The sequence below is a fragment of the Ceratosolen solmsi genome, unplaced genomic scaffold, assembly GCF_000503995.2.
Source record: "Ceratosolen solmsi marchali unplaced genomic scaffold, CerSol_1.0 scaffold47, whole genome shotgun sequence".
NCBI lineage: Eukaryota > Metazoa > Arthropoda > Insecta > Hymenoptera > Agaonidae > Ceratosolen > Ceratosolen solmsi.
This window is the reverse complement of record NW_011948419.1, coordinates 1,630,939-1,651,776: the sequence shown is the minus strand read 5'-3', so window position 1 is coordinate 1,651,776 and position 20,838 is coordinate 1,630,939. Positions and strand designations below refer to the sequence as shown.

General features: G+C 33.9%; 3 protein-coding genes across 3 annotated transcripts; 2 read left to right on the top strand and 1 right to left on the bottom strand.

Moving 5' to 3' along the window:
- The first annotated feature begins 443 nt into the window (after positions 1–443).
- On the top strand, positions 444–3,984 carry LOC105360770 (dual specificity protein phosphatase CDC14A). Its single transcript, XM_011497771.1, has 8 exons — positions 444–469; positions 783–974; positions 1,426–1,664; positions 1,812–2,073; positions 2,238–2,367; positions 2,429–2,607; positions 3,602–3,732; positions 3,832–3,984. Exons 1-8 carry the CDS (start codon positions 444–446, stop codon positions 3,957–3,959), a joined length of 1,287 nt encoding a protein of 428 aa, XP_011496073.1. The 3' UTR covers positions 3,960–3,984.
- A 1,036-nt stretch (positions 3,985–5,020) lies between these two features.
- On the top strand, positions 5,021–11,817 carry egg (SET domain bifurcated histone lysine methyltransferase eggless). Its single transcript, XM_011497447.1, has 13 exons — positions 5,021–5,307; positions 5,412–5,666; positions 5,790–5,910; positions 5,993–6,136; positions 6,211–6,575; positions 6,728–6,957; positions 7,233–7,641; positions 7,740–7,976; positions 9,029–9,373; positions 9,559–9,866; positions 10,405–10,860; positions 11,009–11,273; positions 11,610–11,817. The coding sequence occupies exons 2-13, from the start codon at positions 5,424–5,426 to the stop codon at positions 11,814–11,816; spliced, it is 3,330 nt and encodes a 1,109-aa protein (XP_011495749.1). The 5' UTR covers positions 5,021–5,307; positions 5,412–5,423; the 3' UTR covers position 11,817.
- Positions 11,818–12,852: 1,035 nt separating this feature from the next.
- Positions 12,853–14,117, bottom strand: LOC105360528 (myotrophin). The gene is made up of 3 exons (XM_011497448.1): positions 14,031–14,117; positions 13,481–13,591; positions 12,853–13,309 (listed from the first exon to the last, which is right to left on the bottom strand). The coding sequence occupies exons 1-3, from the start codon at positions 14,097–14,099 to the stop codon at positions 13,127–13,129; spliced, it is 363 nt and encodes a 120-aa protein (XP_011495750.1). The 5' UTR covers positions 14,100–14,117; the 3' UTR covers positions 12,853–13,126.
- Positions 14,118–20,838: the final 6,721 nt, after the last annotated feature.

The window sequence follows — 20,838 nt, the reverse complement described above, 5'->3', positions numbered from 1 at the left end:
TTATCTAAGACAAGTTATTGATGATAATTGCACAAACGCTATATAAAGAATAAACGATTAAATTGCAATATTCATCATTAATGAATTAAATAATACATCCATAGTTTTAAGGATTGTGATATTCAACAATGAGTTTGGATTGAATAAAAACTTTATTGTTAATCTGAAATTACAAATGGATAAATAATTGTAGTAGTCTTTTAGATAAGAGCTTAACACAAAAAAAAAAAAAAAAAAAAAAAAAAAAAAAAAAAAAAAAAAAAAATGAAAGCTACATAGACATTATGTTCGTGACATAATAAAAAAATAAAAAAAAGTTTAGCTAATTCAAAAATTCTAAATCAATATAAATAGGATTTTTTTTTTTTTTTTTATAAACATTAATAACGTAAATGGCAGTTTGTCAATAAATCGGCTCGATAGTGTCTCGTTAAATTTCAAGCATGAATCTGAATAATCTCGATTTAAGGTTAATATTATAATTGTTATCGTTTACTTGTATTAAAGCCAACCTGGATAATGCTCGCCCTTTCATCAAAATTATATTAATAAGGCCATAAAACTAGTATTAGACACATAAGAAAAATGTTATTATAACCACATGGAACATGACTTGACAAGATGAAGAGATTAAATTCAAATATGTCTGGACAAATAAATTCTCTGTGTTACCATAAATTAAAGGGCAAATCTCGAAGTGAGTTTTGATTATTTAACTAACTTTTTATATACTATTAATGGGAAAATAAATTAAAATCTTATTAATATTCAGATAAAACAAGTATTTATGATAATACGGATCTTATGGCTATTATTGAAATTATTAAAAATAAATTTTATTTTGCAACTTTGATTCCTGGAAGAAAGGAGCCAAAACATATACCAAATATGTATTTGTTTGATATCGATGGCGAATTGATTTATAACAATTTTTATAGTGATTTTGGACCATTGAATATTGCCTGCTTATACAAGTTGGAATATTTTTAGATTTAAAGAGAGGCTTTTCATTTAGATTTAACACACACGCACACGCGCGCGCACACACACACACATTATGTATAATACAATATAGCTTTATACATTTTTTTTTTTTTTTTTTTTTTTTTTTTTTTTTTTTTGTGCATAATATCATTTGTAATTGTAAAAGCTTTATAGTCTCCAAGTATCTTAAAGTATTAAAAGCAACTTTTAATTTATCTTGTAAAAGTACCGAAAGTACAAAGCAATAGATTCAATCATTAATTTAACTAAAATTACTTATTACCAACCAATTATACTTATTTATATTGCAATTAATTTATATGAAAAATAACGATTACACACGAATATTATAATATTATTAACAATAACATAGCTCATGTAGCGCTAACAGGTAATTGTACAATTTGAAATTGCTTTTATATAGCAATCAATTATTTTAAGGTATTGTTACGGTGTTAATCAAATTTTAAATGAGTGTAATGATCTAGTCGTACATTATACGTGTGTAAATGCAGAAAAACGAGCAAATGCCGCTTATCTTGTCGCTTCGTATGCCGTCTTGTACTTAAATAAGTCACCAGAGGAAATTTATAATACAATTGTGACTAAAGATCTGCCAAGCTTGAAGCCTTTTCAAGATGCATCCATTGGCTACTCGCATCATCAAATAAGACTTATCGGTAATAATATTTTCAAATTAATCATTACCATTGTTTGATACGATTCGTCTTATTATTAATAACAATTATCGATTACTATAAACGTAATTTGTAATTTTGCTAGCAACAATTTTAACAATATATAAGGAAAATATTTTTCAAGAATAGATTGTCTAAGGGCTTTAAAAAAGGCTGCACTATTCGGTTTCTTTGACTTTCAAGATTTTGACGTGAAGGAATACGAAAAGTATGTGCAGATGAAAAACGGCGATTTAAATTGGATCGTTCCACGTAAATTGTTGGCCTTTTTCGGGCCGAATGTCGAGAACGACAGTGTCGCTCATTATCCTGAAAAATATTTGAATTATTTTTTAAAGAACGACATCACGACCGTCATCAGACTCAATAAAAAGACTTACAACTCATTCAGGTAGGCTAATAATTCATCGAATTCGCAAATGAAAAGTGTGTTTTAACAATGCTCGACCCTCGAAAATCTTAAATTTAGCACGAATTTTTAGACTAGCTTATCCTGATAATACTAATCTAATACATTGTCCATTATCGCTCGATAAATCGCTGTTTCGACTTTAGGTTTACAAACGCCGGTTTGTTCCACTACGACCTGTTCTTTCCAGACGGTGGCGTGCCATCGAAAAGGATATTAGATCACTTTTTGCATATCGTAGAGACGACGAGAGGCGCCATAGCCGTACATTGCAAAGTAAGTCGATGGATTAGCCCTCGACTTGGTAATCCCAGACATTTCTTTCTCCCATCGACAGGCCGGTCTCGGTAGAACGGGCACACTGATCGCCACTTACGTGATGAAGCATTATAAGATGACGGCACGTGAGGCCATCGCCTGGCTGAGAATCTGCAGGCCTGGCTCGGTCATCGGTTACCAGCAGCTCTGGCTCGAGGAGATGGAAATTAGTTTGCTTCGGGCGGGGCGTCGATTCAGGTGAGCCAGTCTTATCGGCCAATTAAGCAGCTATTAATTAGCTCGGCAAAATCCCCCAAACCCCCCTACCCACCTACCCCCAACGATCCATCACATTTACCATTATCAACCTATTCTTAAACCTATTATCAATACATTATTATTGTCTTAGCTGCTACTATCGTTGTTATCGTCGTCGTTATTATTGTCATTGTTGTTGTTGTTGTTGTTGTTGTCGTTGCATCTATAGTTGTTGTTATTGTTGTTATTCGGAAAGGCTGAGCGAGTAGCCGCAAGTCGGTTTTTCTGACGGTTTTAGACTGTTCATTGTCGGGGGTGCCCAATGATAGAGCGGCCATAGATATAATTGCTTTTGTTTACTTTAATACCGCCGAGTAGGTCGAAATTGATCTTGTTCTTGCTCGTCTATTTTGCCTAATTAACCCGAATTTCATTTATAGCAACTGGAATGAGCACTCGAGTTCGTGTAACGATGAGCGCGTCGTCGATACGACAGCAGCAGTCACTGTGAATTCGTAGGTAATGTCGTCGAATTAACTGAAATTAATTAGACGATATTAGAAGTAGATCATCGATTGATAGGCGAAACGATATATTATAGCATTCTTATTCTCGAATTACAATGCAGCATAAAAATTCGATGAAATCAATTAATAAATGAACCAAATCGTGGACTGAAACTATTAATTCGAAATGACAATTGGTATACGATACACGTGATAAATGTATATATATATATATATATATATATATATACATATAGGTTATGTGTGTACACACACACAGACGCACACACGCACACGCGCACACATACATACACACAAACACAAACACAAACACAAACACAAACACAGGCAGACAGAAAGACACACACGTAAAATAGCCATCATTATTAATTAATAAAGCAATAATAATAATAATTATTATTATGCGACGTGGATATGATGCGTGCGCGCGTTACACATCAATGCACATAATATATTATTTTCATTAGATATAAGTATTACGGAGATGAAAATTTCATTCTGCATCACGAACGAGGCATTTACTCTGTAGCCGTTAAATACGATGAAAAACTAGAAGTCAGAAATTATCGGCGTAAGAAATATGCCCGTACACTAAAAAGTATAAATAATAGATACTTAACAAATATATATATATATATATTGAATTAAAATAAAAGAAAACATTCCTTAAAAATGGATTGAAACGCTGATGTTTCAGAATTGTCAAACATGTCGGATGATAAATCTTCGATGATTCTGAAAAGTCGATATTCTTTCGGGCAGGAAAGCGTCACAAGTAAGGCTACGACGGCAAATCACCGATTCCAAGTTCAACATAATGGTTGAATAATTTCACAGAGGAACAAATGAAATCAGAGTAAAGATGATGATAAGAAAAAAAAAAAAAAAAAAAAAAAAAAAAAAAAAAAATTTGCTTAACCAATTCGATAATTCCTCAGTCAAATTCATATTTACATTTATTTTCATAGATTAGAAGAGACACCAGAGGCTGTTGAAATAAAAAAATATTTTCTAAATCGAGTTTACGAGTTTCGATTTGGAATTGGTAACACGATGGAGCATAGCTTTATTAAATTATTAAAATTGTGAACATTTCAATTTCAATATACGTAATACTTCAATATATGTAAAAATTTTTCGTTGTAAGGTAATTGAAATAAAGTTTTGAAAAAAAGTAAATTAATGTTGTAAATTGCTTATAATTACCAAAGGGTAAGTTGTGTCTTAATTAGCAAACAGACTTGGTTTCATTTCATTGTTTATTAAAAAAATATTTATATTCTGACAATACGATAATCGGATAATCGGATAGATACTTTTCAAAAACACTTAACACATACGCGTACAATAAGTTATGCCGTAATACACATAGTTAATTACATAGACGAGCTTATAGAAAAATACATCAAAATCTATACGTTTTTAAGCGAAATTATTAAATTCTGCACAGACTTTTCTTCTTCGTAATATATTTACGAGAGAATTAATCATTATTGTATTAATAATTTATCATTGAAAATTTTAGAAATTTGCTAATATAGTTTTCCAATTTTACGTGTGTATTACATATATACATATATACATATTTATAACACACACACACACACACACACACACACACACACACACACACACACACACACACAAATAATATTAAATGTGCTTTTTCACACTATTGGCCCTATGCGTCTAATTTCCATGCGCCATTGTAAATAAAAAAAAAAAAAAAAAAAAATAATCTGAGCAAACCAATGCTTTCTTATTATAAATGAAGATTGAATTGAAAATGGTTGTCCCCCCGAGCTCCTATGATTTTCGAATTGATTTTATGCAGAGAAAAGTCAATATGTCGCATCGAGCTTGGAAATGCAAATAAGCCGTTGAGACGATGAAAAGTCGCGCTCAACCTCCTGGTGGTTAGTCCTTGTACTTTTTATTCAACAGAGTCATCTTTGTGACATTAATACGAGAGTATTGAATGTTGCATACAAGTATTTGTGGCGCGCAACGCTAGAATTGCGCCCATAACCTTGTCAAGCTAACGGACATTACAATAATACAACATCATAATACACCAGCGGCTAAAAAAAAAAAACGTTGTTCTCCAATAATGTATGCTTATACGAGAATATTTGGCTGTTTGTTGGTATAATAATTCATTGTTGTTTACTGCGTAAGTTATTTTATAAATGTCTTATGAATGAGGCTGGCATTTGCGAGATGTATTGTGTGTGCCTCTTATCAATAATGTCTTATGTTGAGCTAATGTTCTTTTAGATTTTTATAATAATGTCAAAGCCACAACAGGCGGAAGTTATTCAATTAGATTCCGACGACGACGTTGCTATGAATACGAAGGACAAAGATAAGAAGAAGGGCATTGCAAATTGTATAAACTTTAAATGCTCCTCCGGAGTGGACATGAGACCAGCGCCGTCCTTTACATGTTCCTTTTTCGGAGTTAACATGATGAAGAAAAAGAAACGTTTTATTTGTAAAGTTTGCTTGGATATAGCCCTGGACCATCAAGAAGTAATTCATGATTTTTATATTATAATCTTGTATTTGGCTTGAGCGCGTAGCTTTTTATCTTACGCCTTCGAGCTTCTAACTATGAGTTATTTTATTTTTTGTATTGGATCGCACGAATCTCAGCAACTCGTTACTGCACTATTAGAGCATAAGCCGCTACTTCAGTGTGACTTTCCGGACCATACGATGGAGGTGGAAATCTCAGACAGCGACGAATCGGACAGGGAATCTAATGTCATAGACGGTGGGTAAAGGAATAAGATATTACAAAGATTAATCGATTGGAGCTCGGTTAATATAATATTGTTGTTTGTATATGTAATTAGACATAGATATACTAGAAGACGTATTGGCTGAGTTTGAGAAGAAAGTTGATAAATCGTTAACCGAAGTACTCGACAAGTACGATATTAATTATCAAATTGAAGAAGCCAACACAGTGCTAATATCTCAGTGGGATGCAATAGAATGTATGCGTTACGTATGAAAGTGTAAGAGCGCGTGAATTTTAAAGGTTAAATTTCTTCGTATTTATTTCTTTTAGCAAACAACGTTGACATAGATAAAGAGATAGTGGCAACGATGTCAAAGTTAGATAAATTGCGCACATCGTTATACAATGAATTTAAGCCGAAAATTGAAATGTTGGATGATTTAAAGATCGAAGATTCTATCGAGAGTGTGATCTATCCTCTCGTAGCAACCAAAAAAGTCACGCAAGTTCGAGTGCCGCCCAAACAGCAGCCACAAGATTGTCAGCCGGAGATTTTAAGGGAAGTCGAAAGGGATAATCGATTGATTCAATCGCTGGATTTACCACCGTTGGGTCAATTGATTAAGCCGATACCAGAAGTGGACGACTTTGTATTTACACTGAAACATCCTTTGTTCCCATGGATCAAAGGGAAGGTATTTATCATTTATTTGCACATCAATTTGCAATAACTGAATTTCATAGGAAAGCCTCTCGTTGACTGTCCATAATCAATCTCTTATATGAGTTTGGACATCTTTTTTAAAAATGAAATTTATAAAGCAAATATATATATAATTTAAAACAGGTTCAAACGATCATTTCAAAAAGTCCAATGCAGTATCGTGTCAAGTTATTACAAAAGAAATACGCTGGCCAAGTAAAAAGCTTGAGTGGCAAACAAATGGCATCGAGTATACCTAGTTCCGTCATTATTCCAGTTGGTACGCGAGTGGTTGCCATTTTTCACGACACATATTCTAGTAATTATTACAGTGGAGTCATAGCCGAGCCACCAAAGTCAACGAATAAATACAGGTAAATGAGAGGAAATTAATAATGTAAGGAAGGAAGGAGTGTGTTAAATAAGATTTGTCTCTCCCTATTTACAATCTTTCATTTATCTTTAATATTTAACATCTTGTCATCTACCGATGTCTGTGTGTTACACTAGTGTGTGATGCGCGTGTCAGTAGTTAGTCGTTACTACGCAGAACAAATGTGACTTTATATGTGAGGAAAACAAAAAGAAAGACGAAGAAAAACTTGTATTTACTCGTTTGTACATAAAGGATAATTATAAACATTTCCAGATACCTCGTGTTTTTTGACGATGGATATGCTCAGTATGTCAAACACAAGCACATATTTTTGGTTTGTGAGAGCTCACTCCGCATATGGGAAGACATACCCCTCGAGTCCCGGGATTTCGTTAAGAAATACATGGAATCGTATCCCGAAAGGCCAATGGTGAAATTGCAGCGGGGTCAGGTCGTTAAAACCGAATGGAATGGAAAGTGGTGGATTGCGCGAGTGAGGGAAGTCGATGCGAGCTTGGTGCAGATGCATTTCGATGCGGATAATAGAACGGAATGGATTTACCGTGGATCAGCGAGATTAGGACCCTTGTACTTAGAGCTTATGAAAGCTAATTTAAGGCAGCAGGGTTGCCATTCGTCCATAAACACACCGATTCGACATCGCGGAACGCCCGCTATGAACGTAAAATATTATACAACAATACATTAGACATTAAAAACGAACGGCGCAACTGCCAAAAAGAATTTTTTCTACACTCGTGACAACATTGTAATTTATAGAAAAATGGTCCATACGTTGAATACACGTCAACCGCAACGGACGAACGAGATGCCTTCTTGTCAAATAAAGAAAAGAGTATTTCGCCGAACGACGGCATCCAAGTGGAGACTTCGGTAGCACCACAGCAGAGCCGAGCTGTCGCGAAGAAAAGTACGACTAAGAGGCCGAGTTTACCCGAATCGGCAGCCACCACTTACAATGCCAATATGGAAACCAAATCTTCTCACAGTATTGTTGTAAATATGCGTACATTTTTTTATTTATAATTTATCAGTGTTTAGAAATGGTGGGGGTGGGGGTGGGGGGTGGGGGATGACGTTAGATTGAGAAAGAGGCTTAGAAAGAGGGTGTGATTTTTCAATTTAATGCAGAGTTAAAGAGTTACATTTATACTTTCAATTTCAATTTAATGTTTCGGCATTTATCGGTCGAGACATAGGAAAAAGGATTTTTCAATCTATGCTAGAAGAACAATAATGTAGGAGTGAATTTATTGAAAACGTGTTGCAAATTACCTCGCAACAAACCACAAAACAGAACAAAAATTGCCCATATAATGTGACATTTGTCGCTAAATTTCTTAAATCTATTTCAATATTAACGATGAATTTAATTGAACTTTTTTAACGTTGAATTTACGCGGCAATATAATTGCATAATTTAGTTTTATCAATGCAATTAATTTTATTCTACGCTCGTTCGATTGAGTTTTTAGAAATTTCCAAACAGCTTTGGCCAACGATGTGTGAGCCATTGTAGGTCTGATAGTTTTTCATAATAAAATTCACTTACTCACACCAAATTTCGTCACGTATAATCTAATACATATGACGATCGGCGATTTATATCGATTTATATTTTATTGTAATTCGAACGATATAGACATTCGGCACATTTAGGATAATATTAATAGTATCTTGTAGCATCGATTTCAAGTACCGAAGCTACGGGAAAAGCATTTGTGATACCATAGTATCACATTTAAAGTCATGCGTGTATAAACGTTCGCTCGAAGCGTGTAATAAAAAAATAGAATAAGATGAAGGAGGAGGAGGAGGAGGAGGAGGGGACCTTTACCCAGAGAGTTAAATGATAACTTCTTGTTCGCATAAAAATCCTTTAGAATGTAAAAGAAAAAATAAGGATAGAATGCGTTAACGAACGCTGTTTTCTCAGGTGCAATGGAAAGAAACAAAAAATAAAAAACAAAAACAAAAGAAGAAGAAGAAGTAAAATTTTCAACGTGTTTTGAATCATTATTAAATTGATTATTTTATTGTCCCAACAGTATTATCAGACGCAAAATAAAATCCAAACGAAAAAGTTCGTCCCACACAAATGCGGCTCCAAGTGCGTGGAAAGCATCTCCTTCACTCCGGACGATCTTCGCGGCTATTCGCCATTGTCGATCCCACTGCTGTGTGGCTGGAACCGGCAACTCTCCAAATTCCCCAAGGCGAAGAAAGTTATTCTGTATCAGGCCCCGTGCGGAGTTCGTTTGCGAAATATGGAGGAGCTCCATGACTATCTGAGAGTAACCAATTGTCCAATGTCCGTGGATTTGTTTGAATTTGACTTTTGGGTGCACTGTTTGGCAGAATTCGTACTCGACAAATGCTTTGTCAATATAAAGGTACGCATCGCGTCAATTGGGTCGACACGGGTGCACGACACTGGCCTTAGTCGACCAAATACCAATAGTCGAATGCCCATTAAATGGGCCTTGCAATAATTTCTTAAATATAATAGACGGGAAGGAGAGAAGAAATAACGATCCTCGGCCAGCTATAAGCTCCTGACAATCATTTTTCACTTCAGGATTTAAGCTACGGCGTAGAAAATGTTCCGATTCCGTGCGTAAACGAGATCGATCATGCCTACCCGGACACGATCAAATATACGACGGAGAGAGAGCCGACGGAGGACGTGTTCATGAATCTCGATCCGGACTTTTTGTGCAGTTGCGACTGCGAGGATGATTGCCAGGACAAGAATAAGTGTCAATGTTGGCAGTTGACGATTCAAGGTGCGACTCTCGGAGGTAGAGTACCAAATGCCGCAGTTGGTTATGTCTACAAGAGGCTACCGGAGGCTGTCACTACCGGAATCTACGAGTGCAACTCTAGGTTCGTTGACAATTTTCTCGACTTGTCTCTTCTAATGTGATCCAATTCAACTTCAAAAATTACTTTTTCTTTTACTTGGCTGGTTCGCGAGATCCATTTCAATTTAAACGACGATTCGCAATGCTAAAATTACGAGAGGTGGCGGGGGAGGGGGGAGGGGGGAGGGGGAGGAGGTGAGAAAGAGAGTCGATTGTCTCGTTGTAACTAAACGTTCGAGCGTGCTTAAAAGTTTTATAATTAATATGAATTCAATATCTTCGCGTCTGCTCGAAATTCATCCGCGAAAGTGTATTTTGATCGTCGACGACGGCCCCTTTCAATTTAAATTTTAAATGTAAGAGGCGCGTCTCTCGCACTTATCGCGACGAAAGAGAAAACACCAATACATCGTAATTAAAATATTTATGGAGACGATGTAAATGGAAATGGCTAGCCACGAAAGCCAAGGGATTATCGTTGATCAGAATGAATGCGTTGCAAATTAATGATAATGCGATCGTCGATTGTTATTTATTTATTTGTTTTCTTCCTCAAACAGATGCAAGTGTTCGGTAAAGACCTGCTTGAACCGAGTAGTTCAGCATCCGCTGAACCTGAAGCTTCAGGTATTCAAGACCGCGCCCAGGGGCTGGGGTATCAGGTGCCTCAACGACATTCCTCTCGGCTCGTTCATTTGCATTTACGCCGGTCGACTGCTCACCGAGCAGGGAGCCAACGAAGGCGGCAAGAATTACGGGGACGAGTACCTGGCCGAGCTGGACTACGTCGAGGTCGTCGAGGGCATCAAGGAGGGCTACGAGAGCGATGCTCTCGATCCTGAAATGGCCCTCGAGGAGAACGACTCGGACAAAGATAAGACGGAGAAAAAGACGGAGGACGATCCCGAGTACGCGAAGCTCGTTCCCAACGACTCGGACGACGATTTTAACATCAGCAAGAAATTGCAGAGGCACCTCAACGTTGACGACGACGAAGACTCAACTTCGTCGATAAGGTAATACGTGATAAGCTCGCATGATAGATGCCTCACGTTTATTAACCCCTTACTCAATTAATCAACCACGTCGTTTCAATTTCCTGCCGAAAATGCACGAGGGATGAGGTAGGACGGGCTCACAGTTTCATTGATTTTCTCCAAATAGAACACGGCTGCGAAAACGGAAGAAGGGAGACGAAAATCTCGGATCCGACAAGTCGGAGGACGGAAGCGTATCGAAGGATGGACAGGACAAGGCTGGCAGCGACGAGGACGAAGCGATGCGCGAGCCGAGCAAATTCGATCTAACCGTCGACACGGCGCAAATTGGAAGGGAGAAATTCAAATCGGTTAGAGATTTCTTTGGAGAGGACGAGGCCGTATATATAATGGATGCGAAAACGACGGGAAACATCGGACGCTATTTAAATGTATGTGTCTTTCACGTCATTTGTCATTGATCGTCGTCGGTGATATTAAGCCGATATGTGATCGTGATCAATGTGAGATATGGCGTTGTGATTTTGATGGTCGATAGATTTAAAATTTTTAAAGGTCGTAATCATCGAGTACATTCGATTACATTTGCAAAATTATCTCGATCATCGTCTTTTGCCAGTCAAATTCCCTATTAAATTATTGAAAAATAACATGCACGTTGAAAATTACCGTTAACGACAGCGTGTAAATAAATAATTGTCGGATATAGAACATTAATGTCATTATCAACCATAACCTTATAATTAAAGGCTTAAAAATCATTTCAGCACTCCTGTGATCCAAATGTCTTTGTGCAAAATGTTTTTGTGGACACCCATGACGTTCGATTTCCCTGGGTAGCCTTTTTTGCCCTGAGCTACATCAGAGCAGGTCAAGAATTAACCTGGAATTATAGTTACGACGTTGGGAGTATTCCTGGAAAGGTTATCATTTGTAAATGTGGAGCAAGTAATTGCAGAGGACGATTATTGTAAATTTTCAATCGATATATATATATATATATATATATATGTTTGCGCGCGCGTGTGTGTATATGTGTGTGTATATATATATATATATATATATATATATATATATATATATATATATATATATATATGTACATATATACACATACATACATGCATGCATACATACATACATATACGATTTTTCATAACTTAATTTTTTATTGCAAATAAATAATTATTATAATTGTGTGTAAATAATTAAAATCTTAATAATAAAACAATAAAATGAATTTGTAATCTAAATAGGAAGCTAAAACTTAGCAAAAAATTTTTATTTATGCATCTAAAAATATATTGTATAGTTTTTATATTTTCTTTTTATATTTTACAATTTCCTAATTATTAAATAAATAATTATAATTGTTATTTAAATTAATAGAGAGAAGCGATGGAGGTTTTGATTTGATTGGTGCAACAAACGAGTAGCAATTCAATTTTTTTTGTAATAATTTCGATGATTTTATATTTGTTCTCTTTATTTTCTGTTTGTGCGTCTGCACGTCTATCAATAATATTCAACTTCCAAAGCTGAATTTTTATTACTTATTATATTTCTTATTTTAACTCCAACAAAATATGCGTCTACTCAACGTCGTAGATAACGATGTTGGTGCAAATATTCACTGATATACACATAAAAATATAAGTTCACAACATGTAACGTATATAGTTTACAAAAAAGGAAAACATCTAAAAATCATTATCAACTAACAATCCGATTAGAAATATAAAAACAATCGTTATTGAGATGTGAAATAGAAAAATTGTTACAAGCATTGTTATCCTATGCTTTAGAATTAGTAACACATTATTTTTATAGCGCTTACGAGCACGTTACACTTTTTGAAAATCCCTTCAATCGTGATAAATAAAAGATATAAAAATCAAAACGTGACGTATACTATCGAATACTTTAAGTTGTAAAAAAAAAAAAAAAAAAAAAAAAGTAAAATCATTAAAAAATTAGAAAACTAATATTTAGAAATATCTAAATAATAAAAAGAAAAGCAAAAAAGTTCCTTCCGTCACAATTACTGAATGTGTTTGATCATGCACTCGATACAAACTCTATTATCCTCTTTTAATTTTCATAAAAATTTTTCTTATAAAACTACGATTAGTACACTACTTGTTATGTCAACTTGCATTAACCAGGGTGGCCAGAAGTCATACACGCACAAAATTAATAACAAAGCAGCTGCGAATATCCTACAAGGAACCTGAAAGTTCTTAAATAACAAAATTCATATATATCTCTCTTTGCGTCGTTTGGTTTAATGATAATGAAGCTTCAGGAGCTCTTTAATCTCTTCTTCCTCAGCGACGTCTAAATAACTCTTGCCGTGTGGCGTCAAGCCGTTAGGCTTGGCTCCTTTCTCAAGCAACAACTTAACGCAATTGGTATGACCTTCCCAAATAGCTGCCAATAGCGTTGTTATACCATGCTTATCGGTAGCCTGTGAAACGTATAGCACAAATTACATTCGCAAATCGCATAAGCGTCAAAACAAATTGAGTTTGGCTAACTTTTCAAACGTGCAAATCGTGGATGGCAAATATTCCACCTTCAAAATCTATCAAACTTACTTCATTCAAATAATATATTTAATATAATTAATTATTCTTACATTGGCATCCGCTCCTTTATCTAACAGGTACCTAACCACTTCGTTCTGTCCATAATCAGCCGCATAATGCAATGGTGTCCTGCCATTGATCCACAGATTAACATTTACGTTCTGCAAAAGCATACAATATGTTATACACTTATGTGGTAAGCCCAATGAATAATACAAGCAAGCAACTTCTTTTAAACGCCCCAGAACTCTTAAACCTTCCTCGTCGACAAACTTCCCAACCCCTACTCGACCCTTTATCAATACTACACATAAATCTCTCATAAATCATATCTCATAAATTTCTATCCTCTCATACATCTTGCAGCGATTTCTTCCAGCAATGTCGAATTAAATTACATGGTCATTCTCTTACAGCACCAAACCTGCCCTCCCCCGCCACCCCCACGCAATTACTACAAAAGCAAGTAGCAAGCGCTAGTCGAGTGCACATTGTCGTTTAATTGAAGGGGATAATATGGTGAAAGTGAGGTGAGTGGGAGGGTAGCGGAAACGCGAATATCCGTAAGAAGCCGTGGAGGCGTGAAATGTTAACACTCACCCCGTTTTCCACGATATCGCGGACCTGCTCGAGATCACCGTTTATGATTCCCCAGACGAGCTTGCACATGTTTACCGTCGTAATATCGAGCGGCGGATGCACAACGAAACCGAAACGTCGCAACAACCTCCGAGCAATTGTCAGGCAAACGCCAACGCCAACTGCCAAGTCGTCAACTTGCGTTTCGCTCGTCCCTCTCTCTCTCTCTCTCTCTCTCTCTCTCTCTCTCTCACTCGGATGCACGCACGCACGCACGCACGCACGCACGCAGCAAGCACACGCGCCGCACGCACGCAGTGACGTTGAGGCGAAGACGAGAAGGGTGAACGGCAACGACGAGGACAGAGACGGAGTAACGAGCTGCTGCCTCTTACGGATAATCGCAAAAGCTAACCACCGCGAATCGCTTGGTGACGACTGACGTGGGCGGTGACGGTGAGGTGGGGCAGGGGCAGGAAACGCGCCGAATCGACGCGAGGCTCGAATGCGGAAGGGCCGAGGGTCGTTTACGCTCTTAGTCATATAACGAATCAGCCGGTTTTTTTTTTTTTGCATTATAGGTGGAGGCAATGATTGGGTGGAACGTCGCCAATATTTATATCTTGAGATAATATCCGCCTACGAGTTTCTTTCTCGGCTTTAATAATATGAATCGATTGGTTTTCGCCGTTTATGGAGTGTGCGTCAAAATTGGCTGCCATAAGCTTCGCCTCGTAACATCGACACATCGAGTGCTTTTTATTTATATCGAGTTAGCCACATTGCAGCAAATACACGCAAGATCACATGACTTTGGGTTGTTTATTTATTAAAAAGTGTATGCTTATAAACTCAAAGGACGACAGATGAATATTTTCAATGTTCCAATTGTAAGTCTTTGAGTTTTTTTTTTTTTTTTTTTTTTTTTTTTTTTTTTTTGAATAAGTTCATTAGAAGAAAGCAACCGGTTGTCTCTATTTCTAATCTCGTTTTACAACGTTACTTTAAGCATCTTATTTAGAAAGTACCGCTTTGCTTATAATACACAAAAAAGAAGAGTACTTAGTACGATAGACTTAATACATACGTATTTATATGCAGTTATTCTTAAAATTCAATTACAATGAGCATGCTTACCGACCGTAAAGAACAATAGAGAGAGAGAGAGAGAGAGAGAGAGAGAGAGAGCGAGTGTGTACGTATAAATAATTCCAGTAGCAGCAGCAGCAGCAACAACAACAACAACAGTAGCAGTGCTTAGCTTAAATAATGTAGGGCAATTATGCTTATCCGTTAAGAAAGCTTTGTCGTTATATTTTTTTTGTTTTATGTACCACGTGTAAGAGCATTGTTTCGTTTTATAACTTCATCGCTGAAATATTCAAAAATTCGAAAATTTATCATATTTACGCAAATTAAGTTTTATTACCCTCCAATGCTTTCCCTCGTATCTTTCGGCTATTTTGCTTGCAAAATTATAAAAGAAATCGTTGAGTACGTGAGGGAAAATAAGTTAATTTTGAGTTACGAAAGTACAAATTCTCAACATTATTTATTTTCATTTGACCGAGTCTCGGCCTCATAAACAAATTAACAATACACTGGTAACTGTACATAATTAATCATATATATTTAAGAATAAATTGTTTTCTCGGCAGCACTACAAATCTCATCGATCGTTAATTTATTTACCAGAGCTTTAATACACCCTTAGCTCGGTACGCAAAGTAAGCTCGATCGAACATGTAAAATAAAATTCTATGCACGGATGTATCAGATTCATTCATTCATTCGCTTTCAATACATATTTTTTGTATTTGTTTAAAAAAAAAAATAAGTGAATGACAATCAATATTTAATACGTTTTTTTGTTATTATTATTATAATTATATTAGGAAACGTGATTTTATGCAAATTTTTCGCTCTCTTGTTCAACTTTGTTTAAGATTTTAAAACAGTTTTGCTCGCAAATACTTATACGCGCACATAGGAAACGTCAATTTATAAATTTGATAGATACGTACATATATATATATATATATATATATATAAATTGGCATGAAAAATTATTTAATAAAAATATTAAATACTTTTCATTACATTTACAAACAATAATATTAAAATTAAAAAAAAGTTAAACAATTCATAATGTATATGTATATATGTATATACGTGAAATTAAAGTTTTAATCAATTTCATATAGATATTGGATCTTTGATACAAACGAATATGCAATAAATCTATTTCAATAGAACAATTAAATCCAAATAAACATGATGTATGGAAGCATAGAAGGCAAATTAACATTCGTGTCTCCAAGTCCGATATAAATTCGTTATCGTTATGTTTTGAGATCTCAATTTCAAAAAAGATCAAAGAGAAATGAGCACAAGTCTTGTATTCTATGTAAAAGAGACAATTCCATTAATTGAAATGAAGCATGTAGTAATAAATCATATCGATAAAAGTAGAAACAACAGGAATAATAATAGGAGACGTCGTAATACGAGTACAGCCTATGCGAGGATTTGTTAAAATAAATGTGTGCATTAAAGTATTTGAGGAAACAAATATAAAAAATCATCACCGTTTATTTATTTTTGATATTTAAGTACAATCGCTCGATGCTTTACCACGTTAAATAACACTCACTTTATACAAATATTTTTTTTTTATAATTAAGATCTTACAACCTAATTGATATTCACCGCGCATCTTTTAATTATTTATTGAAAATTTACAAGCAAAATGTATTAAGTGCCGTAGTGCATAATATTTCGTCGTTTCAAGGAAAGATCATTAAAGCTCTGAACTTTAATATAGTTTTGTCAATTATTAAGCTGCCGAATTCGTTGTAAAAAACAAAACAGCGAGTCACAATTGGCGGTCTCGTCGTGCGATATGTGGAAAAAGTTAGCAAAAGTTCAGCGAGAAATTATATATTAATAATAAATTATTCAAGCAATACATTATTATCAAATACAAATAGAAAGGCAAGAAATTACGCTGTTTGTTTGTTTATTTATTTATTTATTTTTTTTTTATATTTTCATCCTATTGATTATAGTTAGGCTATCCTAAAGCATTTCCGATAAATGATTTCCCTTTTTTTTTTTTTTTTTTTTTTTTTTTTTTTTTTTTTTTTTTTTTTTTGTCAATTTCTTCTTCGATTAGCAAGAGATTTTTGTCAAAAAGATGGTTAAACATTTACGTTAAATGGAACATTGGAAGGAAACATTGCTATAATTGTAGGATGTGTGTATAAAAACATTGATCGCTTCAGTTTTTATAAAAATTACAATAAGAGTATATTTAATTATTAAAAATCATTGGTTAATTTAATTTATTTCGTTAAAAAAAAAAAAAAAAAAAATCACATCATGAGCATAGATAGAGAAGGTCTTAAACGTCTTATAGAATTACAATATTTTTTATAACAATATAAAAATTGTTGATTGAACAGACTTGTAATGAAATTTCGCACGTAATATTTATTTAGCAAGTTTATATAACTTAATTCATATTGTTAAAATACAATTTTCATAAAAAATTTAACAAATATTTTTACTAACTAAAGCTACTCCTCAATTTATTATTCGGCATAATAAAATTGACGTTTATATGGCCAGATTAATTATAACGTCGAATGCGAATTTAAAGTATGAGATGATTATTTGTAAATCCTTTATAGTATTGATCCTAATATATTCAAAAACGATTAAAAAAATTATTAATACATGCAAGTCTTGTCGAAACAAATACCAACTTAAGAAAGACATTAAATTATAATTAGATGTATATTTTATGTACAATGATTTATGCGTTTATCTGACTATATTCGATTTGATATATTTAGAAAAGTAATAGAAATAAAATATAATTTAAAAAAAAAAAAAAATATATATATATATATATATATATATATATATATATATATCACTTTGTGTACACGAATACATTGACGTATAAAGCAAAGTTGATTCTGCCCTTTTTTTCTATCAGCGTATCCACTTTAACATTACATATGACATTTTGAAAATTCTTTCAGTTTATGGACTTTAAGATTTTTATGTTTTGTCGGCCTTTTGAAATGTTCTTTAGTAATGGTAACCCGTACATATGTAGAAGATTAGAGAGATTAGGATTGGATATAAGATTAGGGAGAAATTGATTTAGCGAGGTTTAAAGGGGGATCCGTATAATTAAAAATTTCAATTTTTATCCCCTTCATTTTTCTGAATTTTATTAATAAAATTAACTCACCATCAGCATTGTAGCATAATCAAATTTGAAAAATAATTCAATTTAATTGAATTAGGAAATCTTATGGGCCTTTTAAACCATAAATCGTAAATAAAAAAAAAAAAAAAAAAAAAAAAAAAAAATGATATTATATGATTTGATGTAAGGATTTTTATAAATATAAACACAATATTAAAAGACTCGAATTCTTGTAAAAATTTCACTTTAAATTATTCTTGACGAATATTAGATTAGAAAGCTTTAAGCAACTATGATTTTAAATTATTAATTAAATAAAGCGACAGTTGCATATGGAATAAAGAAATGTTTCATATTAACAGATCGTTTGTGTATTATATCAATTAGTGTGCGATATTCTTTAAAATCATCACAATCATCCAAAGTTCCTTTCACGCGCTATAAGAAACAATCGAGGAGTTTTTATTCTTCAAAAATACGTTCTGCACGTATCTGTAAGCACGACTGTGTTAGTATGAGACATTGCAAGGACATCCATATAATTGTGTCATGGTATTCGTCGTTTAATGGACGATAAATATTTGATCTTTTCCATGGGATGAATTTATTTAAATTTATATATATATATATATATATATATATATATAAATGAATGAGGTGCGTTAAGAAGCAAGTTGAAAAAGTGAATCATACAATAATTATATAACTTGTTGTTGTGAGAGGTAAAACTGTTAGTACCTTATGAATAAGGTCACGAAAACTCGAGTATGACGCATCTGTGAATAATTTATCTTCATAATAAAGCATTTCCCACAATATATTCAACGCTATTAGCATTCGGAAAATTATATCTCAAGCAAAAGGGTATATTTAAATTTGGCATTTAGTTAACAGTCGGGCATTTTTATTGCATTTGTCTCGTGAAATAATGATAAACCGCTGATTAAATATTCAAATGATACGAGCATCCTTTTAGTTCTCCCAGTTGATTTATATCCACGTTCCACGAACGTTCCCAAACGGTTTGTCGCTCCTCGCAATGTCACCATGTAAGAACGATGTAAAATAATAATAATAATAATAATAAAATAGTCGTGTGTCATTATGCAAACGTTATCGCCTCCTTACTACGTCCATGCTTGGAAACAAATCGAGCGTATCTGATTTTACAATGACGACGCCAATACAAGTAGGTTGGCAGAAAATTAATCCCAAGGAAAAAAGTAAGGCGAAAGAGTGGAGATTTCGAGTACGAAGGCGATAATCGTGCTTTGGAGGAAAGTTGCGATAGCGCTACGAGAATTACCTTGGCGAACAATACGTGCAAATTATCAAGCGATATTATTCCTTCATGTACGTTGCTTATGCTTATGCGGCGAAACTGACGCGTCACAATGTGACTCGGGCAACGTCACAGTCGCTGAACTCGTACGATCCTTCGATGGATTCTATTTTTCATCATCGATCGTCAAACTCGTAGATTAATTTTCCAATCGATGCCTAAGTACAATAAGATTTTTCCGAACATTAGCACACGCTAGAGTGATTATAGAGGGAGTCTAATTGCATTATGAGGAGGTGGTGATGATTTGGTTTGAATTTAACGCTTTTTCATGTCGAATCATTGTATTCATTATATCTGTTTAAAGTGAACTTGCGAATCTAAAGTGCTCGGATGATTTACAATTTTCCCAAGCTCGATCCCCAACCTTCCGATTATTCGGCATCAATTGCGCATTTCAATTTACCAAAACAATGTTGTATTTATAGGGCGTCGAGCCCCATAAGATATTTTTAAACATTCCGAGTTTCGAAGATCACGGATAGTGATTTGTTTTCTACTTTTTTTTTTTTTTTTTTTTTTTTTTTTTTTTTTTTTTTTGAAGAATAAGTCTTTTGAAGTACGTTAATAGCTTTACGCAGAAATATTAATACAATATTGTTGGCAAATACAAAGTTCCGTGCATTAACTTTAAAAGCACTTAGAGATATTTTAAACTTAATTCTCAAGGCTTCAGCATCCAGCATCTTTTTACGCTATCGTTGTTCAAATGCATCAGCACTATTTGCTTGACGTTTGATACAATTTAAAATGATTTTTCTCATGCAAAATGCTCGATGAGGTTATTGGTTTTCAATCCATAATCAATAAATGGTTTTACAATTTTTATTACTTTGGATAAACTTTGAATTATGGATAAATGCTTAATAATGCAAGAAACAAAGTATAATTCATCGTAAACATTGACGTATTATAAGATTTTAATCAATTGTCCTCCGATTATTCAACATAACGTAATTATTATGCATTAACGTGTAATATAAGAAAATATATCTATTTACGTAATAAATAAGCGTTGAAAATAAAAAAAGCAGAATGAAAAAAAGAGCATTGTAATCGAATAAATAATATAAATTGGTTTAAAAAAAAAAAATTCATTTCATTTATCTCGATAGAGTGATTAATCAGATTTAAAGTAAATTTTATTCAAATTTTACCACACGCCTTTAAGATTTATTAGCTTTAAGATTCTTTATCTTTCTTCTTTCTTCTTTCTTTCTTTCTTTTTTTTTTTTTTTTTTTTTTTTTTTTTTTTTTTTGCAAAA